At 49.6% G+C, this 27,840-nt stretch overlaps 2 protein-coding genes across 5 annotated transcripts in view; both read left to right on the forward strand.

Annotated features, from left to right (window-relative positions):
• Positions 1-27,840, forward strand: part of CIST1 (colon, intestine and stomach enriched 1) — a 48,590-nt gene that overhangs the window by 14,915 nt on the left and 5,835 nt on the right. The gene's annotated exons all lie outside the window — the stretch shown is intronic.
• On the forward strand, positions 161-27,762 carry IQCN (IQ motif containing N). 3 transcript variants are annotated; one of them, XM_061421563.1, is made up of 5 exons: positions 161-438; positions 15,271-15,399; positions 16,494-16,628; positions 16,707-20,243; positions 26,748-27,762. In XM_061421563.1, exons 3-5 carry the CDS (start codon positions 16,524-16,526, stop codon positions 27,651-27,653), a joined length of 4,548 nt encoding a protein of 1,515 aa, XP_061277547.1. In that variant the 5' UTR covers positions 161-438; positions 15,271-15,399; positions 16,494-16,523; the 3' UTR covers positions 27,654-27,762. The 3 variants fall into 3 exon arrangements, with proteins under 3 accessions (XP_061277547.1, XP_061277545.1, XP_061277546.1); XM_061421561.1 differs by having other exon boundaries at positions 16,494-20,243; XM_061421562.1 differs by lacking the exon at positions 161-438 and adding an exon at positions 500-619 and having other exon boundaries at positions 16,494-20,243.

Genomic DNA, 27,840 nt, shown 5'->3' on the forward strand with positions numbered 1-27,840 from the left:
CTCTATTTACAGGTTGTGACTATTTTATAGTCAACAGGTTCCTTCCTAACAGCTTCACACCCCTAAATTATTTGAGTTGTTTGTGTCCACAGCACAAGGGTCCCAGCACAGAGTAGGTGTTGAGGAAATGCCCAGGGACTGAGAGAGACTAAGGCCATCTCCGGACACATGAAGGGGGAGAATTTGGGGTCCCCTCTGTGCTCAGAGCCCTAACCTTTCTATTTGGGATGGGCAGGCGAGGTACAGCAACCACCATACCCTTCAGCCCTGACCTGGGTCCTGCCCCCTCCCCCATCCCACTGAGTCAGCCTTCTAGAATCCCCTCCCATCAGGAACTGGTGGGGATTGGCCAGAACCTGGCGGTGAGTCACAAAGCCGCCCTGATACCAGCGCCCCAAGGCTGGCCATTCAGGCTGGTGGGTTCAGCTTCAAGGGCAGGTGAGTGAGGCTGGTGGTGGGCTTAGTAAGGGTGGGTATGTGGAGACCTGGTCATTCTCCCATGGTCCCCAGGGCCTTCAGGGTCCTCCTGGGCCTTCCAGGCTGCTCTGAGAGGTGGGACAGCCCCACAGCCCCTCAGCCCCTCACAGCAAAGATGCAAGGGGCCCCCAAAGGCCTGATGGTGAGTTTGTCTGCCTTGGGCACCCAGCCTGGAGAACCTATCACATTTTCTTGGGAACCTGGGAAGGTGGTCTTTGCTCTGCTGCTGCTGCTGCTAAGTCGCTTCAGTCTTGTCCAACTCTGTGCGACCCCATAGACGCCAGCCCACCAGGCTCCCCGTCCCTGGGATTCTCCAGGCAAGAACACTGGAGTGGGTTGCTGTTTCCTTCTCCAATGCATGAAACTGAAAAGTGAAAGTGAAGTCGCTCAGTCATGTCCGACTCTTAGCGACCCCATGAACTGCAGCCTACTAGGCTCCTCCGTTCATGGGATTTTCCAGGCAAGAGTACTGGAGTGGGGTGCCACTGCCTTCTCCAGGTGACACTAAATGGAGACCCAGAGGGGTTACTCAGAATCGCCCAACTGGCCACTCAGCTCATGTGTCTGTGGCTCTTACTCCTTCTCATTTCTGGACATCCTGTTTCTGTCACCCTGTCCTTCCTTTGTCTCATTCTGATTGAGTTTATGGAACAGGCTGAATCATGCGGTTGAGGAAACCTCAGAACCTGAGATGGAGAAATTCAGATCCTGAAGTTACCATCTCCAAGTTCTGAATGCTGGGCCACATTCATCCATCCATCTGTCGGTCCATCCGTGTATCCGTCCTTCCATTCATTCTTCCATTTATCCATAAATCTCTCTGTTTTAAGAAAATATTTATTTGGCTGTGCTGGGTCTTACCTGCGGCACTCGGGATCTCCGTCTTCCTTGTGGCATGCAGGATCTTCAGCTGAGGCATGCACACTCATATTTGAGGCGTTTGGGATCCAGTTTCCCAAACAGGGATCGATTCCCGGGCCCTCTGCATTGGGAGCACAGAGTCGCAGTCACTGGACCACCAGGGAAGTGTCCCCATAAGTATATCTGGGACACCTACTATATGTACTGTTCTAGACACTGGGACTCAAAAGCAGACAAAGGGCCCTACCTGGTGGTCAGCTCCCAGTCTAATGGGGGAGGCAGATAAGAAACGATATAAAGAAGTAAGACATGGTATGCTGGCTTCTCTGGACCTTCGTTTCCTCCTCTGTGACATGGAGACAGCGACCGGGCAGACCCCCAGGGGAGCCAGCCTCAGGCCACTTTGCCCTTATGAGTCAGTTCCCACTGATGCCCATTGTGCCTGGGCCTGGCCCATCTTGGGGCCAGATACTCAGACCATCACACAAGTGAAGTCAAAATGTCTAGTGGGAAAGGAGGTGGTGCTTGGGTCTTTTTTTTTTTTTTTTGAGGAAATTTTATTAACATAGCCGCCAAGTTTACATATTTGCATAATTTTTCTTTTATATAATTCTAAAGTACCAAAATATTACTCACAAAGTATTTGTTCTTTACAAAGAAAAAAGGAATAACTTTTTTTTTTTTCTGCATCTATTGAGATAATCATATGGTTTTTGTTTTTCAATTTGTTAATATGGTGTATTACATTGATTGATTTGCGGATATTGAAGAATCCTTGCATCCCTGGGATAAAGCCCTCTTGGTCATGGTGTATGATCTTTTTAATGTGTTGTTGGATTCTGATTGCTAGAATTTTGTTTAGGATTTTTGCATCTATGTTCATCAGTGATATTGGCCTGTAGTTTTCTTTTTTTGTGGCATCTTTGTCAGGTTTTGGTATTAGGGTGATGGTGGCCTCATAGAATGAGTTTGGAAGTTTACCTTCCTCTGCAATTTTCTGGAAGAGTTTGAGCAGGATAGGTGTTAGCTCTTCTCTAAATTTTTGGTAGAATTCAGCTGTGAAGCCGTCTGGACCTGGGCTTTTGTTTGCTGGAAGATTTTTGATTACAGTTTCAATTTCCGTGCTTGTGATGGGTCTGTTAAGGTTTTCTATTTCTTCCTGGTCGAGTTTTGGAAAGTTGTACTTTTCTAAGAATTTGTCCATTTCTTCCTCGTTGTCCATTTTACTGGCATATAATTGTTGATAATAGTCTCTTATGATCCTTTGTATTTCTGTGTTGTCTGTTGTGATCTCTCCATTTTCGTTTCTAATTTTATTGATTTGATTTTTCTCCCTTTGTTTCTTGATGAGTCTGGCTAATGGTTTATCAATTTTATTTATCCTTTCAAAGAACCAGCTTTTGGCTTTGTTGATTTTTGCTATGGTCTCTTTTGTTTCTTTTGCATTTATTTCTGCTCTAATTTTTAAGATTTCTTTTCTTCTACTAACCCTGGGGTTCTTCATTTCTTCCTTTTCTAGTTGCTTTAGGTGTAGAGTTAGGTTATTTATTTGACTTTTTTCTTGTTTCTTGAGGTGTGCCTGTATTGCTATGAACTTTCCCCTTAGGACTGCTTTTACTGTGTCCCACAGGTTTTGGGTTGTTGTGTTTTCATTTTCATTCGTTTCTATGCAAATTTTGATTTCTTTTTTGATTTCTTCTGTGATTTGTTGGTTATTCAGCAGGGTGTTGTTCATCCTCCATATGTTGGAATTTTTAATAGTTTTTCTCCTGTAATTGAGATCTAATCTTACTGCATTATGGTCAGAAAAGATGCTTGGAATGATTTCTATTTTTTTGAATTTACCAAGGCTAGCTTTATGGCCCAGGATGTGATCTATCCTGGAGAAGGTTCCATGTGCGCTTGAGAAAAAGGTGAAGTTCATTGTTTTGGGATGAAATGTCCTATAGATATCAATTAGGTCTGACTGGTCTATTGTATTGTTTAAAGTTTGTGTTTCCTTGTTAATTTTCTGTTTAGTTGATCTATCCATAGGTGTGAGTGGGGTATTAAAGTCTCCCACTATTATTGTGTTATTGTTAATTTCTCCTTTCATACTTGTTAGCATTTGTCTTACATACTGCGGTGCTCCCGTGTTGGGTGCATATATATTTATAATTGTTATATCTTCTTCTTGGATCGATCCTTTGATCATTATGTAGTGACCTTCTTTGTCTCTTTTCACAGCCTTTGTTTTAAAGTCTATTTTATCTGATATGAGTATTGCTACTCCTGCTTTCTTTTGGTCCCTATTTGCATGGAAAATCTTTTTCCAGCCCTTCACTTTCAGTCTGTATGTGTCCCCTGTTTTGAGGTGGGTCTCCTGTAGACAACATATGTAGGGGTCTTGTTTTTGTATCCATTCAGCCAGTCTTTGTCTTTTGGTTGGGGCATTCAACCCATTTATGTTTAAGGTAATTACTGATAAGTATGATCCCGTTGCCATTTACTTTATTGTTTGGGGTTCGAATTTATACACCATTTTTGTGTTTCCTGTCTAGAGAATATCCTTTAGTATTTGTTGGAGAGCTGGTTTGGTGGTGCAGAATTCTCTCAGCTTTTGCTTGTCTGAGAAGCTTTTGATTTCTCCTTCATACTTGAATGAAATCCTTGCTGGGTATAATAATCTGGGCTGTAGGTTATTTTCTTTCATTATTTTAAGTATGTCTTGCCATTCCCTCCTGGCTTGAAGAGTTTCTATTGAAAGATCAGCTGTTATCCTTATGGGAATTCCCTTGTGTGTTATTTGTTGTTTTTCCCTTGCTGCTTTTAATATTTGTTCTTTGTGTTTGATCTTTGTTAATTTGATTAATATGTGTCTTGGGGTGTTTCGCCTTGGGTTTATCCTGTTTGGGATTCTCTGGGTTTCTTGGACTTGGGTGATTATTTCCTTCCCCAGTTTAGGGAAGTTTTCAACTATTATCTCCTCAAGTATTTTCTCATGGTCTTTCTTTTTGTCTTCTTCTTCTGGAACCCCTATGATTCGAATGTTGTAGCGTTTAATATTGTCCTGGAGGTCTCTGAGATTGTCCTCATTTCTTTTAATTCGTTTTTCTTTTATTCTCTCTGATTCATTTATTTCTACCATTCTATCTTCTAATTCACTAATCCTATCTTCTGCCTCTGTTATTCTACTATTTGTTGCCTCCAGAGTGTTTTTAATTTCATTTATTGCATTATTCATTATATATTGACTCTTTTTTATTTCTTCTAGGTCCTTGTTAAACCTTTCTTGCATCTTCTCAATCCTTGTCTCCAAGCTATTTATCTGTGATTCCATTTTAATTTCAAGATTTTGGATCAATTTCATTATCATTATTCGGAATTCTTTATCAGGTAGATTCCCTATCTCTTCCTCTTTTGTTTGGTTTGGTGGGCATTTATCCTGTTCCTTTATCTGCTGGCTATTCCTCTGTCTCTTCATCTTGTTTAAATTGCTGAGTTTGGGGTGTCCTTTCTGTATTCTGGCAGTTTGTGGGGTTCTCTTTATTGTGGCTTTTCCTCACTGTGTGTGGGTTTGTACAGGTGGCTTGTCAAGGTTTCCTGGTTAGGGAAGCTTGTGTCGGTGTTCTGATGGGTGGAGCTGTATTTCTTCTTTTTGTTCAGTCGCGCTGTGGGGAGGGAGGGAGGGATGCTGCAAACAAATAACACTGGCGTGCGCTCGCAGTGCCTCAGCCGCACTGGGTCTGCCCCCGCTCACAGCGCGTGTAGCCTCCCTGCCCACATTGCTCGGGCTCTAGGTTGTTCCGCCGGGAACAATCCGAGGCTGGCCCTGGGTTGCATGTACCTCCCAGGTCCAAGCCGCTCAGGTTCAGGCACTCGGGTAGTCCTCAGAGGCGCAGACTCAGTTGGGCCTGAGTTTTGTGCTCTTCCCAGGTCCGAGCAGCGCAAGTGATGAGGTGTTTGGCGAGCGCCAATGCTGCGACTTATCGCCTCCCCGCCACGCGGTTATCTGGGTGTAAAACCGGCACACCTTCTCAGGCAGATGTTAACCGTCCAGACCCCCAAAAAGTTTTAGTTAGCAAAGAAGCCTGCTTACAGTTTTATAGATAATGTCTCTCTGGGGCTGCGATTGCCCCCTTCCGGCTCTGGCTGCCTGTCACCCGAGAGGGAAGGTCTGCAGCCGGCTATCTCTGTTCAATTCTTTGTTCCGTGCGCGGGCCTGGTGGTGTCTTAGGTTGGGGCTGGCTTTTCGCGTGGTAGATATCCCACAGTCTGGTTTGCTAGCCCAAATTATTTCTCTCAGATAGTGCTCAGGGTATTCAGGCCAGGTTCTTACTCTAAGCGATGCAGCCCGCGCTGCGCCTCCCTGCCCAGCCCCCGCTTGCTAATGGCGTGTGCAGGAGTCTGCGCTGCTTCTCCGCTGGGGGAGTTACCGTAGGACTCGCAATCTTCGAGTTTTAATTGTTTATTTATTTTTTCTTCCTGTTATGTTGCCCTCTGTGCTTCCAAAGCTCGGCACAGATTCGGCAGTGAGAAGGTTTCCTGGTGTTTGGAAACTTCTCTCTTTTTAAGACTCCCTTCCGGGAACGGAACTCCGTCCCTCCCTCTTTTGTCTCTTTTTTTGCCTTTTATATTTTTTCCTACCTCCTTTCGAAGAGTTGGATTGCTTTTCTGGGTGCCTGATGTCCTCTGCCGGCATTCAGAAGTTGTTTTGTGGAATTTACTCCACGTTTAAATGCTCTTTTGATGAATTTGTGGGGGAGAAAGTGTTCTCCCCATCCTACTCCTCCGCCACCTTGGCTCCTCCCTGCTTGGGTCTTTGAAAACGAATTGATTGAGATCATCTCTGTCTTAAGGTATTTAGTCCATTACCATCCGAGTGATTAATATGATTGAATTTAAATACACCATTTTACTAGTGTTCTTTCTGTAGTCCCTGAATTTTATTCCTCCATCCCTCCTTCTGCCTTTTTTTTTAATTTGAATCATTTTTAGAATTCTATTTTAAATTCTACTGCCTTTTTTTTTTCCTTTTTAGGGGCTCCTCAAGGAATTGTAATCCTTAACAAAAATCCTTAAATGATAACTGAATTAGAGTTACTGTTGTTCTACTTCATCTAAAATGTAAAAATCTTCCAACCGTGTAGGTCCTTTTACCCTCAACATTGTTGTTTATTCTCCACTTTTCATGTGAAATACATCTGCTGCTGCTAAGTCACTTCAGTCGTGTCTGACTCTGTGCGACCCCGTAGACGGCCTCCTACCAGGCTCCTCTGTCTCTGGGATTCTCCAGGCAAGAACACTGGAGTGGGGTGCCATTGCCTTTTCCAATGCATGAAAGTGAAAAGTGAAAGTGAAGTCGCTCAGTCGTGTCTGACTCTTAGCGACCTCATGGACTGCAGCCCACCAGGCTCCTTGGTCCATGGGATTTTCCAGGCAAGAGTACTGGAGTAGGGTGCCATTGCCTTCTCCGGTGAAATACATCTACATAGATTATTGATGCTGCAAGACCGTGTGTTAATCTTTGCTTATACTGCCATATGTGTGTTTTTGTTTTTTTTTTTTAAGATGAAAATAATAGTCTTTCCTTATTATGTGGGTATCTATCATCCCTTATGTATTCTTCATTTCTCCCCAGATATGTCTCCCTCAAGTATGATTCTCCTTCAACTTGAAGAAGTTTCTTAGCATTTCTGCTCTAAAATCCTTGTCTGATAATTACAAGAACTGGGCCTCTTGGGGTCACACTCCATTGATAAACTTTTCTCATGAGAATGTTTCATTTTCTTGAGTTTATTCAAACTCATTTGTCGCCATTTTGGATTATATCCTAGACATTGCAAATGTTAAGTTGCAGACACTCTGGATACTGTCATAGTCTTCCAGAAGTATGGGTATTTTTGTTTTAGCAGGATAGCAACTTGGACTCTTTACCACATGCATCGCAAACTTTTTCCTAGTCTCTCGTACTTTGGCCTTATTTATGGCATCATTAGGCATACACTTTTTTTTTTTTTTTGGTCTTTATGATGTCAAACATGTTTATCTTTTACAAAGCTTTTGGGTTTCCTGTTTAGTTTCTTAAGAGCTCACTGACTTATACACACATAATAATAAATGCTCTTATAATTTTTCAAGTCATCTGAATTTTTTAGAATATGGTATGAGGTAGAGGTCCAAGCATATGTTCTTGCAGATAGATTGCCCTGTACCATTTATTTAAACACAGAATTTCCCTCTCCTGAATTGAAATACATTATATCATTGGTATTTTGGTACACTGGTATTAATTTCTGGTTTCATTTTTCTGTCCCATTGGTCTATTTCTCTAGTCACAGATGTGAACCATACTGTGATTATGATGGCTTTTAAGTCTATACATCTGACGAGTCAAAGTTTTCTTATTACTGTTATTTTTTCTGATCTTTTGGGCTACTCTCACTTACTCTTCCGTCTGAGTACTGAAATTATTTCAGTATTTCCAAAACACTCCCCATTGAGATTCTAATCGGACATGAATTATGGTCTGTGAGTTGTGACATTGTGTAATAATTGTTATAGGAATTCTTTCTTTCTCCTAAACTGGTGGTACATCAGGTGCTAGGGTGCCTGTAGTTTGTAACTTGCTTTTTCTTTTTTAATTTGCATTTTTTTCTTTGTTTTTAGTTTTATTTTTTAACTTTACAATATTGTATTGGTTTTGCCATATATCAACATGAATCTGCCACAGGTATACATGTGTTCCCCATCCTGAACCCCTCTCCCTCCTCCCTCCCCGTACCATCCCTCTGGGTCATCCCAGTGCACCAGCCCCAAACATCCAGTATCGTGCATTGAACCTGGACTAGTGACTCGTTTCATATATGATATTATACATGTTTCAATGCCATTCTCCCAAATGATCCCACCCTCGCCCTCTCCCAGAGTCCAAAAGACTGTTCTATACATCAGTATCTCTTTTGCTGTCTTGCATACAGGGTCATTGTTACCATCTTTCTAAATTCCATATATATGCGTTAGTATACTGTATTGGTGTTTTTCTTTCTGGCTTACTTCACTCTGTATAATAGGCTCCAGTTTCATCCACCTCATTAGAACTGATTCAAATGTATTCGTTTTAATGGCTGAGTAATACTCCATTGTGTATATGTACCACAGCTTTCTTATCCATTCATCTGCTGATGGACATCTAGGTTGCTTCCATGTCCTGTCTATTATAAACAGTGCTGCGATGAACATTGGGGTACACGTGTCTCTTTCAATTCTGATTTTCTCAGTGTGTATGCCCAGCAGTGGGATTGCTGGGTCATAAGGCAGTTCTATTTCCAGTTTTTTAAGGAATCTCCACACTGTTCTCCATAGTGGCTGTACTAGTTTGCATTCCCACCAGCAGTGTAAGAGGCTTCCCTTCTCTCCACACCCTCTCCAGCATTTATTGCTTGTAGACTTTTGGATCGCAGCCATTCTGACTGGCGTGAAATGGTATCTCATAGTGGTTTTGATTTGCATTTCTCTGATGATGAGTGATGTTGAGCATCTTTTCATGTGTTTGTTAGCCATCTGTTTGTCTTATTTGGAGAAATGTCTATTTAGTTTTTTGGCCCATTTTTTGATTGGGTCATTTATTTTTCTGGAATCGAGCTGTAGGAGTTGCTTGTATATTTTTGAGATTAGTTGTTTGTCAATTGCTTCATTTGCTATTATTTTCTCCCATTCTGAAGGCTGTCTTTTCACCTTGCTTATAGTTTCCTTTGTTGTGCAGAAGCTTTTAAGTTTAATTAGGTCCCATTTGTTTATTTTGGCTTTTATTTCCAATATTCTGAGAGGTGGGTCATAGAGGATCCTGCTGTGATGTATGTCAGAGAGTGTTTTGCCTATGTTCTCCTCTAGGAGTTTTATAGTTTCTGGTCTTACATTTAGATCTTTAATCCATTTTGAGTTTATTTTTGTGTATGGTGTTAGAAAGTGGTCTAGTTTCATTCTTTTACAAGTGGTTGACCAGTTTTCCCAGCACCACTTGTTAAAGAGATTGTCTTTAATCCATTGTATATTCTTGCCTCCTTTGTCAAAGATGAGGTGTCCATAGGTGTGTGGATTTATCTCTGGGCTTTCTATTTTGTTCCATTGATCTATATTTCTGTCTTTGTGCCAGTACCATACTGTCTTGATGACTGTGGCTTTGTAGTAGAGCCTGAAGTGAGGAAGGTTGATTCCTCCAGTTCCATTCTTCTTTCTCAAGATTGCTTTGGCTATTCGAGGTCTTTTGTATTTCCATACAAATTGTGAAATTATTTGTTCTAGCTCTGTGAAGAATACCGTTGGTAGCTTGATAGGGATTGCACTGAATCTATAAATTGCTTTGGGTAGTATACTCATTTTCACTATATTGATTCTTCCAATCCATGAACATGGTATATTTCTCCATCTATTAGTGTCCTCTTTGATTTCTTTCACCAGTGTTTTATAGTTTTCTATATATAGGCCTTTAGTTTTGTTGCAATGGTGAATGGAATTGTTTCCTTAATTTCTCTATTTTCTCATTATTAGAGTATAGGAATGCAAGGGATTTCTGTGTGTTGATTTTATATCCTGAAACTTTACTATATTCATTGATTAGTTCTGGTAATTTTCTGGTGGAGTCTTAAGGGTTTTCTATGTAGAGGATCATGTCATCTGCAAACAGTGAGAGTTTTACTTCTTCTTTTCCAATTTGGATTCCTTTTATTTCTTTTTCTGCTCTGATTGTTGTGGCCAAAACTTCCAAAACTATGTTGAATAGTAATGGTGAAAGTGGGCACCCTTGTCTGTTCCTGACTTTAGAGGAAATGCTTTCAGTTTTTCACCATTGAGGATAATGTTTGCTGTGGGTTTGTCATATATAGCTTTTATTACGTTGAGGTATGTTCCTTCTATTCCTGCTTTCTGGAGAGTTTTTATCATAAATGGATGGTGAATTTTGTCAAAGGCTTTCTCTGCATCTATTGAGATAATCATATGGTTTTTATTTTTCAATTTGTTAATGTGGTGTATTACATTGATTGATTTGTGGATATTGAAGAATCCTTGCATCCCTGGGATAAAGCCCACTTGGTCATGGTGTATGATCTTTTTAATGTGTTGTTGGATTCTGATTGCTAGAATTTTGTTAAGGATTTTTGCATCTATGTTCATCAGTGATATTGGCCTGTAGTTTTCTTTTTTTGTGGCATCTTTGTCAGGTTTTGGTATTAGGGTGATGGTGGCCTCATAGAATTGCATTTTTCATTTAATGTATGCTCTGATTATTTGCTTACCTCATTACATATTCCTCAAAATCACTTAAGAGTATTTTGGCCTCTATATGAAGGTGATGCAGAGAGAAAAGCCTCCAAGAGATCTTTTGTCTCTTTTCCTCGCCTTCATGTAACTCCTTTGGCTTTTGTGTAATATTTGTTCCTGTGAATTGTAGAGTTTAGGACATCACTATGAATTTTTTTTTCTCATTTCCATTTGCAGCTTGTTTTTTTGTATGCAGCCATGTGCCTTAGGAATGATGGGATATATATATACATACATGTGTTCTGTATGTGTATATAGATATGCTTTTAAAAATTAGAATCTCTTGGATCTTCTAACTGACAATTTCTGCTAAGCTCTCTTTTCAAACATTTACACTGATTGTCCAAGTCCTTGTTATCTTGCTTTTGCTGTAATTACCAAAAATAATGATACCCACAGCAAGGGTGGGCAACATCTTTCTCCTTCCTTTAGCAAAACTGACTTTAGAATTTCAATGTAAAAATGGCATTTGTTATGGTTTTGTGGTTAGACTTACCATTTTTAGGTACTATCTTATCTATTTTTAAAAATATTTATTATAAATAGCTATGGATTTGGGAAAGTGCTTTGGGGTGCTATTTGGAAAACCATATGGCTATCTTTTAAAGTCCTAGATGTAATGAATTACCTTGGGAATCTAAAGATACTGAACTAATGTTACATCTTTAGAATAAATCCTACTTGGGTATAGTATTATTCTTCTGATAACTGGCCTTTTTTTTAGAGTATTTGCATCATATCTGTTGGTGAGAGCTAGATTTTGATAACGTTTTTCTTTTTTCTTCTTTTTTAAAAAGGAAATTACAAAGTTTTTCTTTTCCTTTTTTTATGGTAACTGGTGGGTCAGACGGTAAAGCATCTACCTGCAATGCAGAAGACCCCAGTTCGATCCCTGAGTCAGGAAGATCCCCTGGAGAAGGCAATGGCAACCCACGCCAGTACTCTTGCCTAGAAAACTCCATGCATGGAGGAGCCTGGTGGGCTACAGTCCATGGGGTCGCAAAGAGCTGGGCACGACTGAGTGACTTGTTGGTTTGTTTTTGAGGTATAGTTTTCTTTTTAAAGAAAAGTTTTCCCTCAGTTTTATTGAAATATAATTGACATACAGCACTGTGCAAATTTAAGGTGTATGGCATAATGACTTAGGTACATCATGAAATAATGATCACAAGAAGTTTTGTGGACATTGGGACTTCCCTGGTGGTCCAGCAGTTAAGTCTCTGAGCTCCCAGTGCAGGGTTTGCTGATTTGATCTCTGGTTATAGCTCAGTTGGTAAAGAATATGCCTGCAATGCAGGAGACTCCGGTTTGATTCATGGGTTGGCAAGATCCGCTGGAGAAAGAAAAGGCTACGCACTCCAGTATCCTGGCCTGGAGAATTCCATGGACTGTATAGAACATGGGGTTGCAAAGATTTGGACATGACTGAGCGACTTTCACTTGCACTTGGAGAATTAATCCCACGTGCTGCAAGTCATGGCCTTAAATAAATAAATAAATATATAAAAGAAAAAAATGTTTAGTGAACATCCATCATCTCATATAGATACAAAATAAAAGAAAAAGAAAATTATTTTCCCTTGTGATGATAACTCAGAATTCACTCTCTTAAATCTTTCATATACAACATACAACAGTATTTTTAAATCATGTTGTACATTACATCCCTAATATATATTTATCTTATAGCCTGAAGTATGTACCTCTTGACTGTCTTCATCCACATCCCCCTCTCCCTACCCCACTCCCTCCGGTAACCGCAAATCTGATCTCTCTTCCTATGAGTTCATTTGTTTTTGGCTGCAGCACAAGGCATGTGGGATTTTAGTTTCCCGACCAGGGACTGAACCCGAGATCCCTGCAGTGGACGTGTGGAGTCTTAACCCCTGGACCGCCAGAGAAGTCCGTGTTGTTTGGTTTTGAAGTGGAATTGACACACAGTGTTAAGTTAGTTACTGGTTTTCAATTTAGTAGTCTGATGTTTCTGTGCATTAAACCATGATCACCACGTAACACTGTTTTAAAATACTCCATCATTCTTTCTATGTTTGAGTGAGGAGTGAGGGAGGCCAGGTCCCCACATCATATCCTCCTGCCAGCTTGACTAAAAGTCAAATTCTAATGTTTTAAGTTAAATTTTGTTTATTAAAGTACCCCTTGAGACTACTCCTCACACACACACACACAATCACTTGTCAATTTAATTGTTTATCCTTCCAGATTTTTTAATGTCTATTCCAGTGTGTGTGTGTTGTGTGTGTTTGTATTTTTTTAAAGTCAAGTCCTGGGACCTCCCCGGTGGTCCAGTGGTTAAGAATCCACCTTCCAACGGAGGGGATGTGGGCTTGATCCTGATCGGGGAACTAAGACCCCATATGCCACGGGGGCAGCTGAGGCGGCACACTGCAGCTACTTAGCCCACACGCCCTAAGTAGAGAAGAGCCTGCCCGCCACTCTAAGACCTGAGGTGGCCAAGCACGTGAAGAAAAGAAAAAGGTCAAGTCCTGTGCACTTGTTGTTTATAACTCGCATTTTTCTTTTAAGCTATGCTCTGATTCTTTGCTTATCTCCTTACATATTCCTCATCACTTATGAGTATTTTGGCCTCTATATGAAGGTGATGCAGAGAGAAAAGCCAGGCCATATTTTCACAATCCAAAGAAACCTACGTGACTGGCCTCCCAAGCCCGCCCATGTCCCCTCTCAATCACCTCATTTCTGTATTTATTTTGTTTCTTGGCTGTGATGGGTCTCCCTTGCTACGCACCGGCTTTCTCTAGTTGCCGTGAGCAGGGGCTGCTCTCTGTTGTGACGCGAGGACTTCTCATCTCGGCGGCTCCTCTTGTGGTGGAGCACAGGCTCTAAGTGTGCGGATTTCAGCAGTTGCGGCACACAGGCTTAGTTGCTCCTTGGCATGTGGGAGCTTCCGGGACCAGGGATCAAACCCGTGTCCCTTACCTTTCAAGGTGGATTTTTAACCACTGGATCACCAGGGAAGCCCCTGTCTAGACTTTCAATAGCAGAGCTTAATTTCTTCTCTTCTCTTTTGTATGTCCTATAACTGGAGGAACCAATTTGTTGTCTTTTATGTTCAGGTTCTTTCACTCAAAACAATGTATGTGAGATTCCTCTATACTGTTGACCGCTTTCTCACTGACATGTCAAATAAAATGCATTGATTTATAAATAGGTCGATATTTTTAATTCTATTCATTTATATTAATATATTGATAGATATACAGTTGACTTATTCATTATTCTGTTGATGGACATTTGGATGGTTTCTGGTTTGGGGTGAGTGTAAACACTTGAACCTCCTGAGTATATTCATCTGAGTAGAATTGATGACTTGTCTTCAAGATAGAGATCCAAGTGGTTGTAACTTGTTTCCCTTTTAAATTTTACCTATTCTGGTGGATCTGGACACCATTTCTTTTTTAAACCCTTTCTTATCTTTTTAAAAAATATTATCTGACTGTGCCCTATTTTAGCTGCAGAATGCAGGGTCTTCAGTCTTCCTTGAGTCATGAGAAATTTTAGTTGTGGCTTGGGGGTCTAGTTCCCTGACCAGGGATTGAACCCGGGCTCCTGCATTTAAGCCACCTCCCTGCTGAAAAGCATTGTTGTTTTCAGTTTTGACTCTCATAAACAATACGGTGATAAACATCCTTGAGTACCCTTCCTTATACACTTGTTAACTGACCCCCTAGCAATCACCTTTTTGGTTATTTCCAGGTTTTTTTTTTTTTTTTTTTAGGTACAAAATAACACTGATACATATCAAATCTATAAGCAAATGGACCTACAAGATAACACAGGGAACTATGCTCAATATCTTGTAATAACCTATAATGAAAGAGAATGTCAGAAAGGAATATATATGTGCCTCCCCTCATGGTCCAGTGGCTCAGACTCCAAGCTCCCAGTGCAGGGGACCTGGGTTCAATCCCCAGTCAGGGAACGAGATCTCATATGCTGCAGCTGAAGTCCCCACGTTCCACAGATAAGACCTGGTGCAGCTAAATAAATAAACTAGCACAAATAAATATTCTAAGGAGGAATATAGACATGTATATATAACTGAATCACTTTGCTGTATACCTGAAACTAATACAACATTGTAAATCAACTATATTTCAATAAAAATTTTTTTTAAAAAGGAATAAACTTCCTTGCACATTCAGTTTTGGACTTAAAATTCTTTGTTTTTGATGTTTCATTGTTAATCCAAAGACATGAACATGGAGGAAATTCACTGACAGTCATAGCCAAAATGCCATTTTTTAAAAAAAAGATTTATTTATTTATCTGGATGCACCAAGACTTAGTTGAGGCATTTGGGATCTAGTCCCCTGGCCAGGGATCGAACGCAGGTCACCTCCACTGGACACAAGAATTAGCCACTACATTAGCTACTAAACCACTAGGGAAGTCGCCCAAAATACCAATTTTTGATGGTGGCTTTACCCTACTCTTTGACATGACTGTTATTTCTCTAGTTTTACCTCTGAATAAGTGAACTTTGCAGTAACAAAAAAGGTTTTGTTTTGTTTTTTAAATAGAATTTAGTTTTTTGGGGTTTTTGGGGTTTTTTTTGGTTTTCACATCTCTTCATTTTGGTCTTGGGGACAGAGTCAGCCCAGGGCAGTGTTGCTGCACATTGCGTGGGATGAAGGGCTGAAGGCTGCTGCTTCTTGCAAGCTGGCTTCTGAGACTGCACCTTCTTCTCCTGCTCCTCCTCCAACTCTATGATCTTCCAAGGTATGAAGTCTGTGGTCCCAGCCAGAAGGGGGGACTCCTGTAAAGAAAGTGTCTTATGCTCCAGGGCTGCCTGAGTGTCTGAATACTCTGCACCGGGATACTTCTGAAATCTAGTCACCTCTTCGTTTTTTCCTGTACCCATCCTTCCATTTGTCATTGATCTATCCATCATCTATGTTATCCCCCATCTGATCCATCCAGCCATTCGTCAATCCACCTCCTTTTCATTGATCTCTTTACCAATTCCTTTACCTTTCGTCATTCACTCACTCATTTATCTACTCATTTCCATCTATTCACTCACCCACTCATCTATCCTCCATCCCTCCATCTATGCAACTATCCTGCTACTCAGACACCCATCCATTTATCTGTTTATGCTCTCATCCATCCATCCATCCATGCATCCATTTCCTTATTTACTGATCTGTTTGCCCATTCATTCATCAACTTCATTTACTTACCCATTTTCAGCCCAAACTCTCTTATCTGTTCCTCCAACCTATCCAATATTCATTCGTCCACTAATTTATCCCTTCAGGATCTAGTCATCCATCTATCCATCCAACCTTCAATCTGCTCCCCTATTCATTTACAGCCAAGCTAGCCACTCAGAACATCTACCTTTTCACAACTGGGAGCCCAGGCCCTGTGCCTGAGATGCGGCCCCAGAAATGAGTCAGGCTTGGTTCCTACCATCTAAGAATTCAGAATACCATCAGTCAGTGGGAAAAAGCAAATCACACCATGCACACGGACACAGGCAGGATATTTCCAAAACAGTATGATCAGTGCTGTCCTTATAGTGTGTTCCAGATACAGAGGAAAGTTGAAGAGCAGGTAGGTGGTCAGGCGTTCAGGTGAGAATGTGCCCTGTGTGCTGATGTCGAAGTAGCCACAGGATGATGTGGCCTGGGTACGAAAGGGCACCCGGGCATGTGACTGGGAAGGAGTACCTGCCAAGTGGAGGAGGAAGATGGCAAGATCCCAGGAACAAGAACATGTAGGTTCTGCAGGTGAGTACCCGCCCCCGATAGGAGGCCTCGTGTCTGCATGACGCTCCTCCCTGACCACCTCCCTACTGCCCCCCACAGGCAGAGCCGACCCGCCTAGGAACCAAGACAATGCAGCAAGCAACACAGCTACAGGTGTCACCCAGTGGGCAGAGCTCCTATCAGTCCATCCCCAATTTCCAAGATAGAATGGGGACACTGTGTTCACAGCTACAGGTGTCACCCAGTGGGCAGAGCTATCAGTCCATCGCCAATTTCCAAGATAGAATGAGGACACTGTGTTCACAGCTACAGGCGTCACCCAGTGGGCAGAGCTCCTATCAGCCCGATCCCAGTCTCCAAGACAAACCGGGAACACTGCATCCACAGCCTCAGAGCGAACCCCCTGCCTCCAAGGAGACCCTTCTGGAACAGCCTGACAAGGACAAGACGGTGGCTCGTCGTGTCCCTCGCCTCCGCGCTGTGGTGGAGAGCCAGGCCTTCAGGAATGTCCTGGTGGATGAAATGGACATAATGGTGTCCCGCGCAGCCACCCTCATTCAAGCCTGCTGGAGGGGGTACCGCCTCCGGCAGAAGCTTATCTCGCAGATGATGGCGGCCAAGGCCATCCAGGCGTCCTGGCGACGCTTCAACACCAGGCGCCTCCTCCGGGCTGGCAAGGCGATGGAGAAAAAAGCGAAGGTGGAGGAACGCGACATCCCTTACCACCCGCCCCAGCAGGTGCGGTTCCAGCATCCGGAAGAGGGCAAGTCCCTTCTGGCCCAGCCCACCATGGTGAGCAAGGAGACCCAGTTCCCTTCCTCTGACAGCCTGGCCGCTTATACCCACCAACCGGCCCTTTTGCAGTCCCAGGGCATGTCACCGCCTGGGACGTGCTCTGCAGGAGGCCCCAGCGTCACCTTCCTGCCACACCAGACAGTCGCCATCAAACTTCCATGTCCCACGAGTCTCGATGCGAAGTGCCGCCCATGCCTGATGACAAGAACCGTCAGAAGTCCCTGCCTTGTCCAAGTAGAAGGGGACCCAATGAAGACCAAGCAAATAACTTCCAGAGCCAACAAGGCAGGAGCCATGGGGCCACCACCATCTGCAAGGTGCGCCCAGGCAGTTCAAGGACAATTCAAGACCCAAACCCAGGTCCACACGGAAGCAGAGGTCCTCAAAATGCTACCTCAGACAGGCCCAGCGCCTGTGATAACCAAGACCCTCGCCCAGCCAGGGCCCACTATGACCACGAGCAAGACTCCCTTCCAGATGTACCCGGCAGCCACGATAACCAAGACCTCGCGCCAGCCTTGCCCGGTGCCCATGGTAACAATAGCCAAGACCCCACCCCAGATGTACCTGGCAGCTGCAATGGCCAAGATTCCACCAGAGACAGACCCAGCAGCCCCCATGACCAAGACTGCGGCCCAGACATGCCCGGCGGCCACCATGATCAAGGCTCCACTCCAGTCGTGCTTGGCAGCCATGATGAACAAGACCCTACCCCAGCCATGCCCGATGTCAACTGTCACAATAACCAAGGCCCCACCCCAGGTGTACCCCCAAGGCCCGGTGGGCAAGATCCCACCTCAGATGTGCCCACCAGCCACAGCGACCAAGACCCCACTCCAGTCATGCCTGGCGGCCATGATGAGTAAGATCCAACCCCAGCCATGCCCAGTGCCCATGATAACCATCACCAAAACCCCACCCCAGCCCTGCCCGGTGACCCAAGGGACCAAGACCCCAGCTGCAATGCGACCAACAACCTCCATGACCAACACTACACCCCAGACACGACCGGCAGCCACGATGACAAAGGCCCCACCCCAGCTAGGCCTGCTGGCCTCGATGATCAAGTCTCCAACTCAGACCCGGCCTGCGGCCACAGCGACCAAAGTCCCGCCCCAGGCGTGTGCAGTGCCCTTGCTGACCAAGACGCCACCCCAGACGCACCCAGCACCCACGGGAACCAAGACCCTACTGCAGACATGTCAGGTGGCTACAGCGACCAAGACCCTCTCTCATCAGATGCTCCAAGGAGCCACGGTGGCGAAAACTGCTCCTCCCCAGACGCGCCTGGCGGCCATGATCACCAAGACTCCAGCTCAGTTACACTCGGTGGCCACCATCCTCAAAACCCTGTGCCTGCCCCCGTCAGCAGCTGGAAACCTCAAGCCTCCGTTTTCAGCAGCGGCGACAGCTGGAATTTCCGACACCTCATCCCACACGTGTCTAAGTGGACCAAAGGCCAGGGCCACGGTGAACGCGAGACAGGCGACCAGGGCGGTCAAGGTCTCGTCCCGCTCATACTTGACAGAGGGAAAAGTGAAATGCTTTCCCCCGTCGCATCCGGGGGCTGGGGCTCCCAAGCCTCCAGCCAGGCCTCCTTTGGAAGGCGAGAAAATCAAGGCCTTCTCCCAGAAACAAGGGAAAACGGAAACCACGTCTGACACCAGTATGGCCATGGAAATGCCCGGGGATCTGACCTGGGCAAAAGTGGCGAGCGACAGGAACAAGTGGGCACATCCGAGGACGGACATCTTGAAGGTTCAATCCCAGCTGTATGGGCCTGCGAGAACCGCTGGGGCGCCTCTGAGCACATGTCTGCCTCAAGCGCAACTGGGCCCTCGTTCAACCACAGGCTCGCCTCAGGCCCGTCTGCTGGCCGAGCTGACTAAGGCCCTGCCCCAGGAGCACGTGTCTGCCAAGTTGACCATGGCCCAGGGCCAAGGATACCCACAAGCCCAACCCCCCGCCGCCGTGGCCCAACCACACCTGAGTGTGTGTCTGTCTAAGACGCCGTCCCAGGCACACCTGCCCGCCAAGCTGATGAAGGCGCAGTCCCAGGCACAGCTGACCACAGCAGTGATCAAGGTACAGTCCCAAGGGCATCTCCCCACCGGATTGACAAAGGCGCAGTCCCAGGCCCAGCTGGTCACAGATACAGCCAAGAGCCTCTATGCGGCCCACCAGGCTGCTGAACTCAGCAGCAAGACGCAGTCGCAGCCGCTCCTGGTGGGCTTCAAGGCTTCCACCCAGCCCTGCCAGCACATTGGCGCTCTGCCCCGAGCCAAGCCAGAAGACAGACTGACCCAGCTCCCATCCCACAGCTACGTGCAGGGCAAGGCCACCCTGGGCCTGCACCAGGGGGCCTCTGAGACCCAGAACACGCTGGTGCCTCTGCTGGCCTCTGCTGGCCACACCACGTGCAACGCTGAATCCTGGGGGGACGGCAGGGCTGCCCGGGCCCAGCCGTCAACCACCAGCGCACCCCCGCCCAGCCAGGAGGAGCTAGCGGCCTCCCAACTCGCCTCCCTGTGTGCTGAGCTGGCCGCCGTGCTGGGCTCGCAGGAGGACCTCCGCGCCCTGCTGGCCAAAGCCCTCTCCCAGGGGGAAGTGAGGGCGGCCCTGAACCAGGCCCTGTCCAAAGAAGTCTTGGGAGCCACGATGGCCAAGGCCTTGCCCCAGGGCATCCTGGGCACGGTGCTGGTGAAGGCGCTCTCCTGGGGCGAGCTGGGCACCAGCCTGTCCCACGCACTGTCCCGGGGCGAGCTGACTAAGGCCATTCAGAGCAGACTGGCGGACGTGCTTAGCAAGGCCCTGACGGAGGAGGAGCGCGCCACCTTGAGCCAGGCCCTGTGTCAGGGTGAGCTGGGTGCAGTCCTCAGCCAATCTCTCTCTCAGGCGGCCCTGAGGTCTGGAGTCGGCCTCCCCAAGGCTGCCTCCAAAACGATGGGAAGTGGGATGACCGTGATGCCGGCCCCCGTGGAGGAGGACTGCAGGGGGAGCCTGTCGGCCGCGTGGGGGCCCAGCCTGGGCCCCATGAGACTACAGCCCAGCAAGGTTAGGGTTCCCTGGGGTGGGGCCTGGGAGGGTTTTGTCACAGGCTGGCCGTCCGGGCTCTTGGAAGAGAGGGGGGATGGGGCTATGCTCGGGGGGTCACCCTGCTCATCCGTGGTCTCTGTAGGTGCCTCCTTGATTGCTGGGGTGATGACCATTCACCAGTATCCCCGTATTTCTGCCCCGGGTCCCACTCTGTCATGGGAGACGGGACCCAGCAGAAGCCCCTTAAATCTGTACCTGACCCTCAAGAACTGTGAGGAAAGAGTGTGCCTGCACCCCAGGGTGAGTGAATTGGCATCAGCCCTCGGCCCAATGGTGAGTGATGTGGACCCCAACTTGTCCAACATGCCCCACCAACAGCCGGCCTCCGGTCTGTGGCAGCCACTCCTTGCCAATGGCGTGGGCCCGAGCACCAGCCATCCATCACTGGCCACTGGCAGCTCAACCACAAGCACCCACAGTCCACAGGTGGTCAGCAGGGTGGCCCCACACACAAGGGCATCCCCAGGGGAGTGCAGGTTAGCACCGGGCAAGCTTCCCAGCACCACAGGTTGTGGGAGCGGCACCCACTCCCACAGCTGTGCCACCAACTATGGGGGTTCTGTTTGCTGGTGTCAGCCCTCGGGGATCAGCAGGGCATCCCCCGGTGGGGGCCAACCCCAAGGGGCCAAAGTTCCACAACAGCTACCTGTGGTCCCCGAGGAGACCGTGCAGAGAACACGGTCCCCGAATCATAAACGAGGCTGCAGGGGCCCTAGGCAGGTGACCAAAGAAGCGACCCCAGTTCCGCCACAGGCCGCCACAGTGAGCAAAGCACAAGTGCATGCCCCCAAGGCATGCGTCATAACCCCAGGTCCCTGGCCCGGCTCCGTGGCTCCTGGTCGTTGTTGGGCACCCAAGCGACGGGGTCAGGTGGATCCCGGTCTGTTCCAAGTCTCCCCAGGCACTAAGCTGACACCCACCCTTTCCCGAACAGCCATCCCTGGGAAGGAGAAGAATCAAACACGGGGTAGCCTTTCCAGGGCACATGGCCCACAGGAGCGGATAACTGGCCATATACCTAGTGAACTGGTGGCCACTATGCCACAAGGTCCAGACAATGACCTGTCCAGAAGCTTCTCCCAGGGCTCCACAGGCTACGGCCTAAATATGAGCAATTCCCAGAGCTCGCTGCGCAGCTGCGGCTCACTCGGCCTTTCCACCATGTCTGTGGCCAGCATGGCCGCTGTTGACGTGGTGGACGAGGAGGCCTGGGAAGCCAGCTTGGACAGGGACTTTGATCTCGATGCTCTCCTCTCCGCAGAGGCCGTGGAGAGGTCCCAGGGACCCAGGAGTGTGGAAGAGACTGAGGGAGCAGGTCACAGGCACCTGGCCCCAAGCCTCCATGACCAGTCTTCTGTAGACTCAGAGCTGATCCCCATTCTACAGCATAGCTCACTGGCCAGTCGCATGACACTGAGTGTGCACTGGGACTCAGAGGATGAGGAAGACATGTCCTCAGATCAGAGTTCCATGAATCTGAAGGAGAGTTTGTCGCAGGCACCCTATGGGACTGTGTTGACCAGAAGTTTGTCATCGAGTAACATGGTCCCTACTGTCTATCAGCAGCCGTCTGTGGCTGGCAGGTTGACCTCATGCCTATCTCAGCCTGTAGTAGCCAGTAAGGTGGCCTCAAATCCAGGCCAGCTCTCTATGGCCAGTAGAATGACCAGCAGCCTATCTGAGCCATCAGTGGTCAATAAGGTGACTCCCAGCTTAGGCCAGATGTCCAGGACCAAGAAGGTGTCCCTCAGCCTAGGCCAGCCATTGATGGTTGAGGGGGTGGTTCCCAGATTTTCACAGCCACTGATGGCCTGCAGACTGGCCCTGAGCCTCGCCCAGCCATCTATGACCAGTGGGGTGGCCTCCAGCGTCACCCAGCCACCTGTAACCAGTGGGGTGACCTCCACACTTGCCCAGCCAGCTGTGACTAGTAGGGTGGATCCCAAGCTCAGCCAGCCACCTGTGACCAGTGGGGTGGCCCCCAGCCCTGCCCAGCCACCTGTGACCAGTGGGGTGGCCCCCAGCCTCGCTCAGCCACCTGTGACTACTGGAGTGGCCCGCAGCTTAACCCAGACGTCTGTGACTGGTGGGGTTGTCCCCAGCCTAAGCCAGCCATCTTTGACCTTTGGAGTATCCCCCTGCCAAAGCCAGCCATCTTTTACCAGTGGGATGGCTCCTAGCTTAGGCCAGCCTTCTATGACTTGTGTGGTGGCCCCCCGCCTAGCGCAGCCATCTGTGGCCACTAGGGGGACCCCCAGCCTGGCCCAGCTACCTGTGATGAGTGGTGCAGGTTGTGCTATGAGTCAGCCGAGTTGGGCCCCTAGGGTGAGTCCAAATCTACCATCCTCGAGGGTGAATGCAGTGGCTCCCAGTCAGCATTATTCATCCTTTGCCATTGAAGTCACCTCGGGTGCACCATATGCATCAGTGGCTCATGGCGTGGGCCAGGGTCTGAGCCAGCCAGCCGTGTCTGCTAGGGTGGACCCACGTCAAGATCCTCTGACGGTCAGAGGGGTGGCCCCGCATCCCCAGGTCCCTGAGTTCAGCGAGGTGGCCCTGGGCTTTCATCAGCTGCCTGGTATTGGTGGGAGGCACCCAAGAGTAACGGAACAACCTGCTGTCATCGTTTCTGCTCCAAACCTCTACCAGGCGCCTGTGGCCAGTGGGGAGGACTCTTGTCTAGGCCAGGAAGCCAGTGTGTCTCTGTTGAGGGGCATGTCTGTGAGCAGATCCCAGGGTGCCACAGCCTCCGAAGTGCTCCCAGATGTGTCTCGGGGGACTCTGGCTACTGGCATGTTCCTAAGTATGTCTCAGGTACCCATGGCCCCTGGCAGAGCGGGGAGGGTGGGCCAGAGGAGTGTGGCTACCGCCATGGGCCCAAGCCAGTCTCAGATGAGCAGGGGCATGGCTCCCATGACATCCCGTGCCTCTGTGGCTGCTGCCCCTTTGCCTCATGAATCGGCCAGGATGGCTCCTGGCTTCTCTCAGGCTTCAGTGTCCAGTAGACTGGGTGTGAGTTCGTCTAAGTTTTCCGTGACCAGCGTGGGCCCCAGCATATCTCAGGTCAGCGTGGATCTTCCAGTATCTCTGGACCACCGGTGTCCTTCTGTGTCCACAATCTCCAGCAGTTACCAACAAGCTGATGTTATCAGCCAGGAGCCTACAATGGTCATGCCCAGTGCTGTGGCCCCAGGTTCTGTAGCCGGTGGCATGGCCTCTACCCTCCCCCCAGGGTCCATGATCAGAGGCATGGGCCAGAGCCTTCCTCCAGGGCCCATATTGAGTTGTGTGGCCCCCAGCCTTCCACCAGGTTATGTGGTCAATGGTGTAGTCCATACTCTTCCCCCTGGGTCCATGATCAGTGGCGTGGGCCTGAGCCTTCCCCCAGGGTCCGTGATCAGTGGTGTGGGCCTGGGTCTCCCCCCAGGGTCTGTGATCGGTGGCCTGGGCCTGGGTCTCCCCCCAGGGTCTGTGATCGGTGGTGTGGGCCTGGGTCTCCCCCCAGGGTCTGTGATTGGTGGCGTGGGCCAGGGCCTTCTCCCAGGATCTGTGATCGGTGGCGTGGGCCAGGGCCTTCCCCCGGGGTCTGTGATTGGTGGCGTGGGCCAGGGCCTTCCCCCGGGGTCTGTGATCAGTGACGTGGGCCAGGGCCTTCTCCCGGGGCCTGTGATCGGTGGCGTGGGTCAGGGCTTTCCCCCGGGGCCTGTGATTGGTGGCGTGGGCCAGGGCTTTCCCCCAGGGCCTGTGATCGGTGGCGTGGGCCAGGGCTTTCCCCCAGGGCCTGTGATCAGTGGCGTGGGCCAGGGCCTTCCCCCAGGGCCTGTGATCGGTGGCGTGGGTCAGGGCCTTCCTCAAGGGCCTGTGATCGGTGGCATGGACCAGGGCCTTCCTCCAGGGCCTGTGATTGGTGGCGTGGGTCAGGGCCTTCCCCCAGGGCCTGTGATTGGTGGCGTGGGCCAGGGCCTTGCTCTAGATCCCATGAGCAGCAGTGTAGCCCAGGGCCTTCCTCCAGGGTCTGGGGCAACTGGCATGGCCAGAACTGTGCCTATGAGTTCTGTGGCGACTTCAGTGTCCCCCAGTCTGATTGCAGCATCTGGCAGTGACGGGAAGAAGCAAGGTCTCTCGGTGAAGCCGTCAGCTAGTCTAAGTGCTCCGGACCTGCTCTTAGATTCAGTGCTAGGTGCAGTGGACTCCAGAATCCCTCCTTGTCCTGTGAACTCTACTGTGGACACAGCATCTATGCCTGGGGGACTGAGTCAGAACCTAGTTCTGGAGGCCATGGCTAGTACAGCCAGTCCACCCTCCACAGTCGGAGGCGTGGCCCCGAGCCTTCCCCAGGGGTCCCTGCTGATTGGAATCTCTCCTCGTCCATACCATGGGGGCCTGGCAGGGGAAGGGTCCACAACCACCTTGCAGGCATCCCATCCCCCTGGCCTGGCTCAAGCTCCCCTCCAGGAAGCTCCTGGCACGGCCGGTGGAGTATACCAAGTGCCTTCGGTTCTGCAAAGAGCCTCACAGTTGAACCAGGCCATTGGGGTGGTGACGGCATTTGAGACCACAGATCCCAAGACTGTGATGAGGCCAGAGGACCCGGGCAGGGCTCCTCCCCAGGGGTCCGTATCCAGGCAGGGGTCCGAAGTCCTTGCGGCAACCCCATGGATATACCATAGTCCCCTGGCAATAGACACTGACTACAGCCAAGAATTCCCTGTAGAGAATGAGGCTCTTCCCAAAGACCAGAGGCCGCTATTGGAGGAGGTAGCTCCTGGCCAAGCTAAGTCAATGCCCAGCAGTGTGGCCTCTGTCCTTCCCCAGTCGCCAAGTCTTGCCAAGCCCTCCACGGTCAGTAGTGGCACCCCAACCCTGCAGCAGAGGTCAGAGACCAATTTGGTGGCCCCTGGTTCCCACACTGCGGCTGCCAGCCCCAGTGTGCAGACGGTGCCCATCACGGGCACTGGGGCCCCACTGGCTCACCCGCAGACTCCAAGCTCTCACACTACACTCCGGAGCCCCTCGGCTTATCAAAAGGCTTTGGTGGCTCATATACTGCCTCAGAGCCCCTCAATGACCCACCAGTCCCGTGGGATCATGGCTTCTACTGGAGTCTCAGGGTCACCCAAGCCGACCCATGACAATACTGCGGCCACCGGTCTACACCCAGGGTCTGTGGCTTGGACGGGGACCCCAAGAACTTCCCGGAGGTCACAGCCACGTGTTTCACCTCATCCATCCCTGTTTAGAAAGATGACGTACAGTGGTTTCCAGAAGGAAGCCATTCCCAGCGCACCCCAGAAGACAGCGGCTGGCGGTCTGATTCAGAATGGCCACAGGCCCCTTGGCCCTAGAACATCCTTCAGGTCCATGCATGCTATTTCTGTACCAGAAAAGCCAGACAGTTCTGCAGCTGGGACTGTGCCCTCCGGTCAGGAGCAGCAGGATGCCCCCGAGTCCTCGCAGAAATTTCCTAAACATTCCCTGCATGCACCGCCAGCCTTAACGCCAATAATCCACACTAATGAGCTGGCACAGGGCATGGCCAGCTCTAAGCAGAACCCTGGGATTCGGAGGGTGTCTCTGGGTTATGAGTCTTCACCGAGGGGTTCCCGGCGGCCCCTTTTTAGGCAGGAGTTGCCGCAGGCGTCTCCAATTTCCCTTAGCTTCATGGCTCCTGCAGAGAGTCTCAGGCCATCCGTGACTCCCGCTGGCATTCTTGGAACTTCTGTGACTCCTGCTGAGAGTCTCAGGGCGTCCCTGATGCCAGCTGACCATCTTGGGGCATCCCTGACTCCGGGTGACAGTCTTGGGGCGTCTCTGGCTCCAGCTGACCATCTTGGGGCATCCTTGACTCCAGCAGACAGTCTTGGGGCATCCCTGACTCCAGCTGACCATCTTGGGGCATCCCTGACTCCGGCAGACAGTCTCGGGGCATCCCTGACTTCAGCAGACAGTCTCGGGGCGTCCCTGACTGTGGCTGACAGTCTTGGGGCGTCCCAGACTCCAGCTGACCATCTGGGGGCGTCCCTGACTCCGGCTGACCAACTTGGGGTGCCCCTGACCCCAGCTGACAGTCTCGGGGCATCCCTGACTGCAGCTGACAATCTGGGGGCATCCCTGGCTCCAGCTGACCATCTTGGGGCATCCCTGACTCCGGTTGACAGTCTCGGGGCATCCCTGACTCCAGCAGACAGTCTCGGGGCATCCCTGACTCCGGCTGACCATCTCAGGGCATCCCTGACTCCAGCTGACAGTCTCGGGGCATCCCTGACTCCGGCTGACAGTGTTGGGGCATCCCAGACTCCAGCTGACCATCTGGGGGCGTCCCTGACTCCGGCTGACCAACTTGGGGTGCCCCTGACCCCATCTGACAGTCTCAGGGCATCCCTGACTCCAGCTGACAATCTGGGGGCGTCCCTGACTCCGGCTGACAGTCTCGGGATGTCCCTGACTCCCGCTGTACTCCAGGGCCCGGAGGACACTGCCATGTCTGGTGGCCAAGCGAGGAATTCTACCATCCCCAGCATAGCAGTTGGGCCCAGGGGCAGCACCGTGGCCCCTGGAGGCGCTTGGGAGCCAGCTGGGGGCACTGTGCCCTGGGATGTCGTGGGCAGCAAGGCAGCGGTGGACCCCAGACAGCCGAGGGAGTTGGTGGCATCAGTGCAGGCTGTAGAGAAGATAATCATCCACGCGGCGGTCATCATCCAGGCGTGTGCACGTGGCTTCCTGGTGCGCCGTACCATCAAGGTGTGGCACCAGTGGGCCATCATCATCCAGGCTGCCTGGCGTGGCTACTGTGTGCGGCGGGACCTGGCCCGCCTCTGCCGAGCTGCCACCATCATCCAGGCTGCGTGGAGAGGCTTCGTCATCCGCCAGAGCCGCACCCAGCAAATGCTGCTCCAGAACGTGTGGGCTAAGACCGGCAGTGGGGCTAGGACGACGTCTGACCACCGCTGCTTCCAGTCCTGCCAGCCCCATGTCTGTGCTCTCTGCCAGTCCCTGACCTCCGGACTCGGAAGCCCACCCAGCGTGGTGATGCTTGTGGGTTCCAGCCCCCGCACATGCCACACATGCGGCCACACGCTGCCCACCCGGGTGGTGCATGGCACGGGCCGGGGTGCTGCCAGCCAGGCCGGTGTGCCACGGGGCTGCCTGACCCAGTCAACCGCCCAGAGCCTTCGGCGGCCACCCCATCATCAGACCAAGGCGGCCACGGCCATCCAGTCTGCCTGGAGGGGCTTTGTCGTGCGTCGTCGGCTGAAGCAGCAACAGGACGCAGCCAAGATGCTTCAAGCCACCTGGCGCGGCCACAGCACCCGGGCCTCCCTCACCACGGACGCGCTCCTGGGGCCAGCGGTGTGGGACAACTCATGACACACGCAGTGGCCAGGCGTCTAGGACCTTGGCTTACTGGTGGGGGGATGCCAGGGGAGGGGCCGCGTGGCTCTCTGGGTTTCATGAATAAAGCCCTCCACAGCCTGGATCTTGGCCTCCTGTGCGTGTGGGCGTCTTGGGCATGGTGTGGGGTGGGCATCTGGGGGCCCTAGAACATCCTGGACTG

Source organism: Bos javanicus, chromosome 7, assembly GCF_032452875.1.
Source record: "Bos javanicus breed banteng chromosome 7, ARS-OSU_banteng_1.0, whole genome shotgun sequence".
In the NCBI taxonomy this organism is placed as follows: domain Eukaryota; kingdom Metazoa; phylum Chordata; class Mammalia; order Artiodactyla; family Bovidae; genus Bos; species Bos javanicus.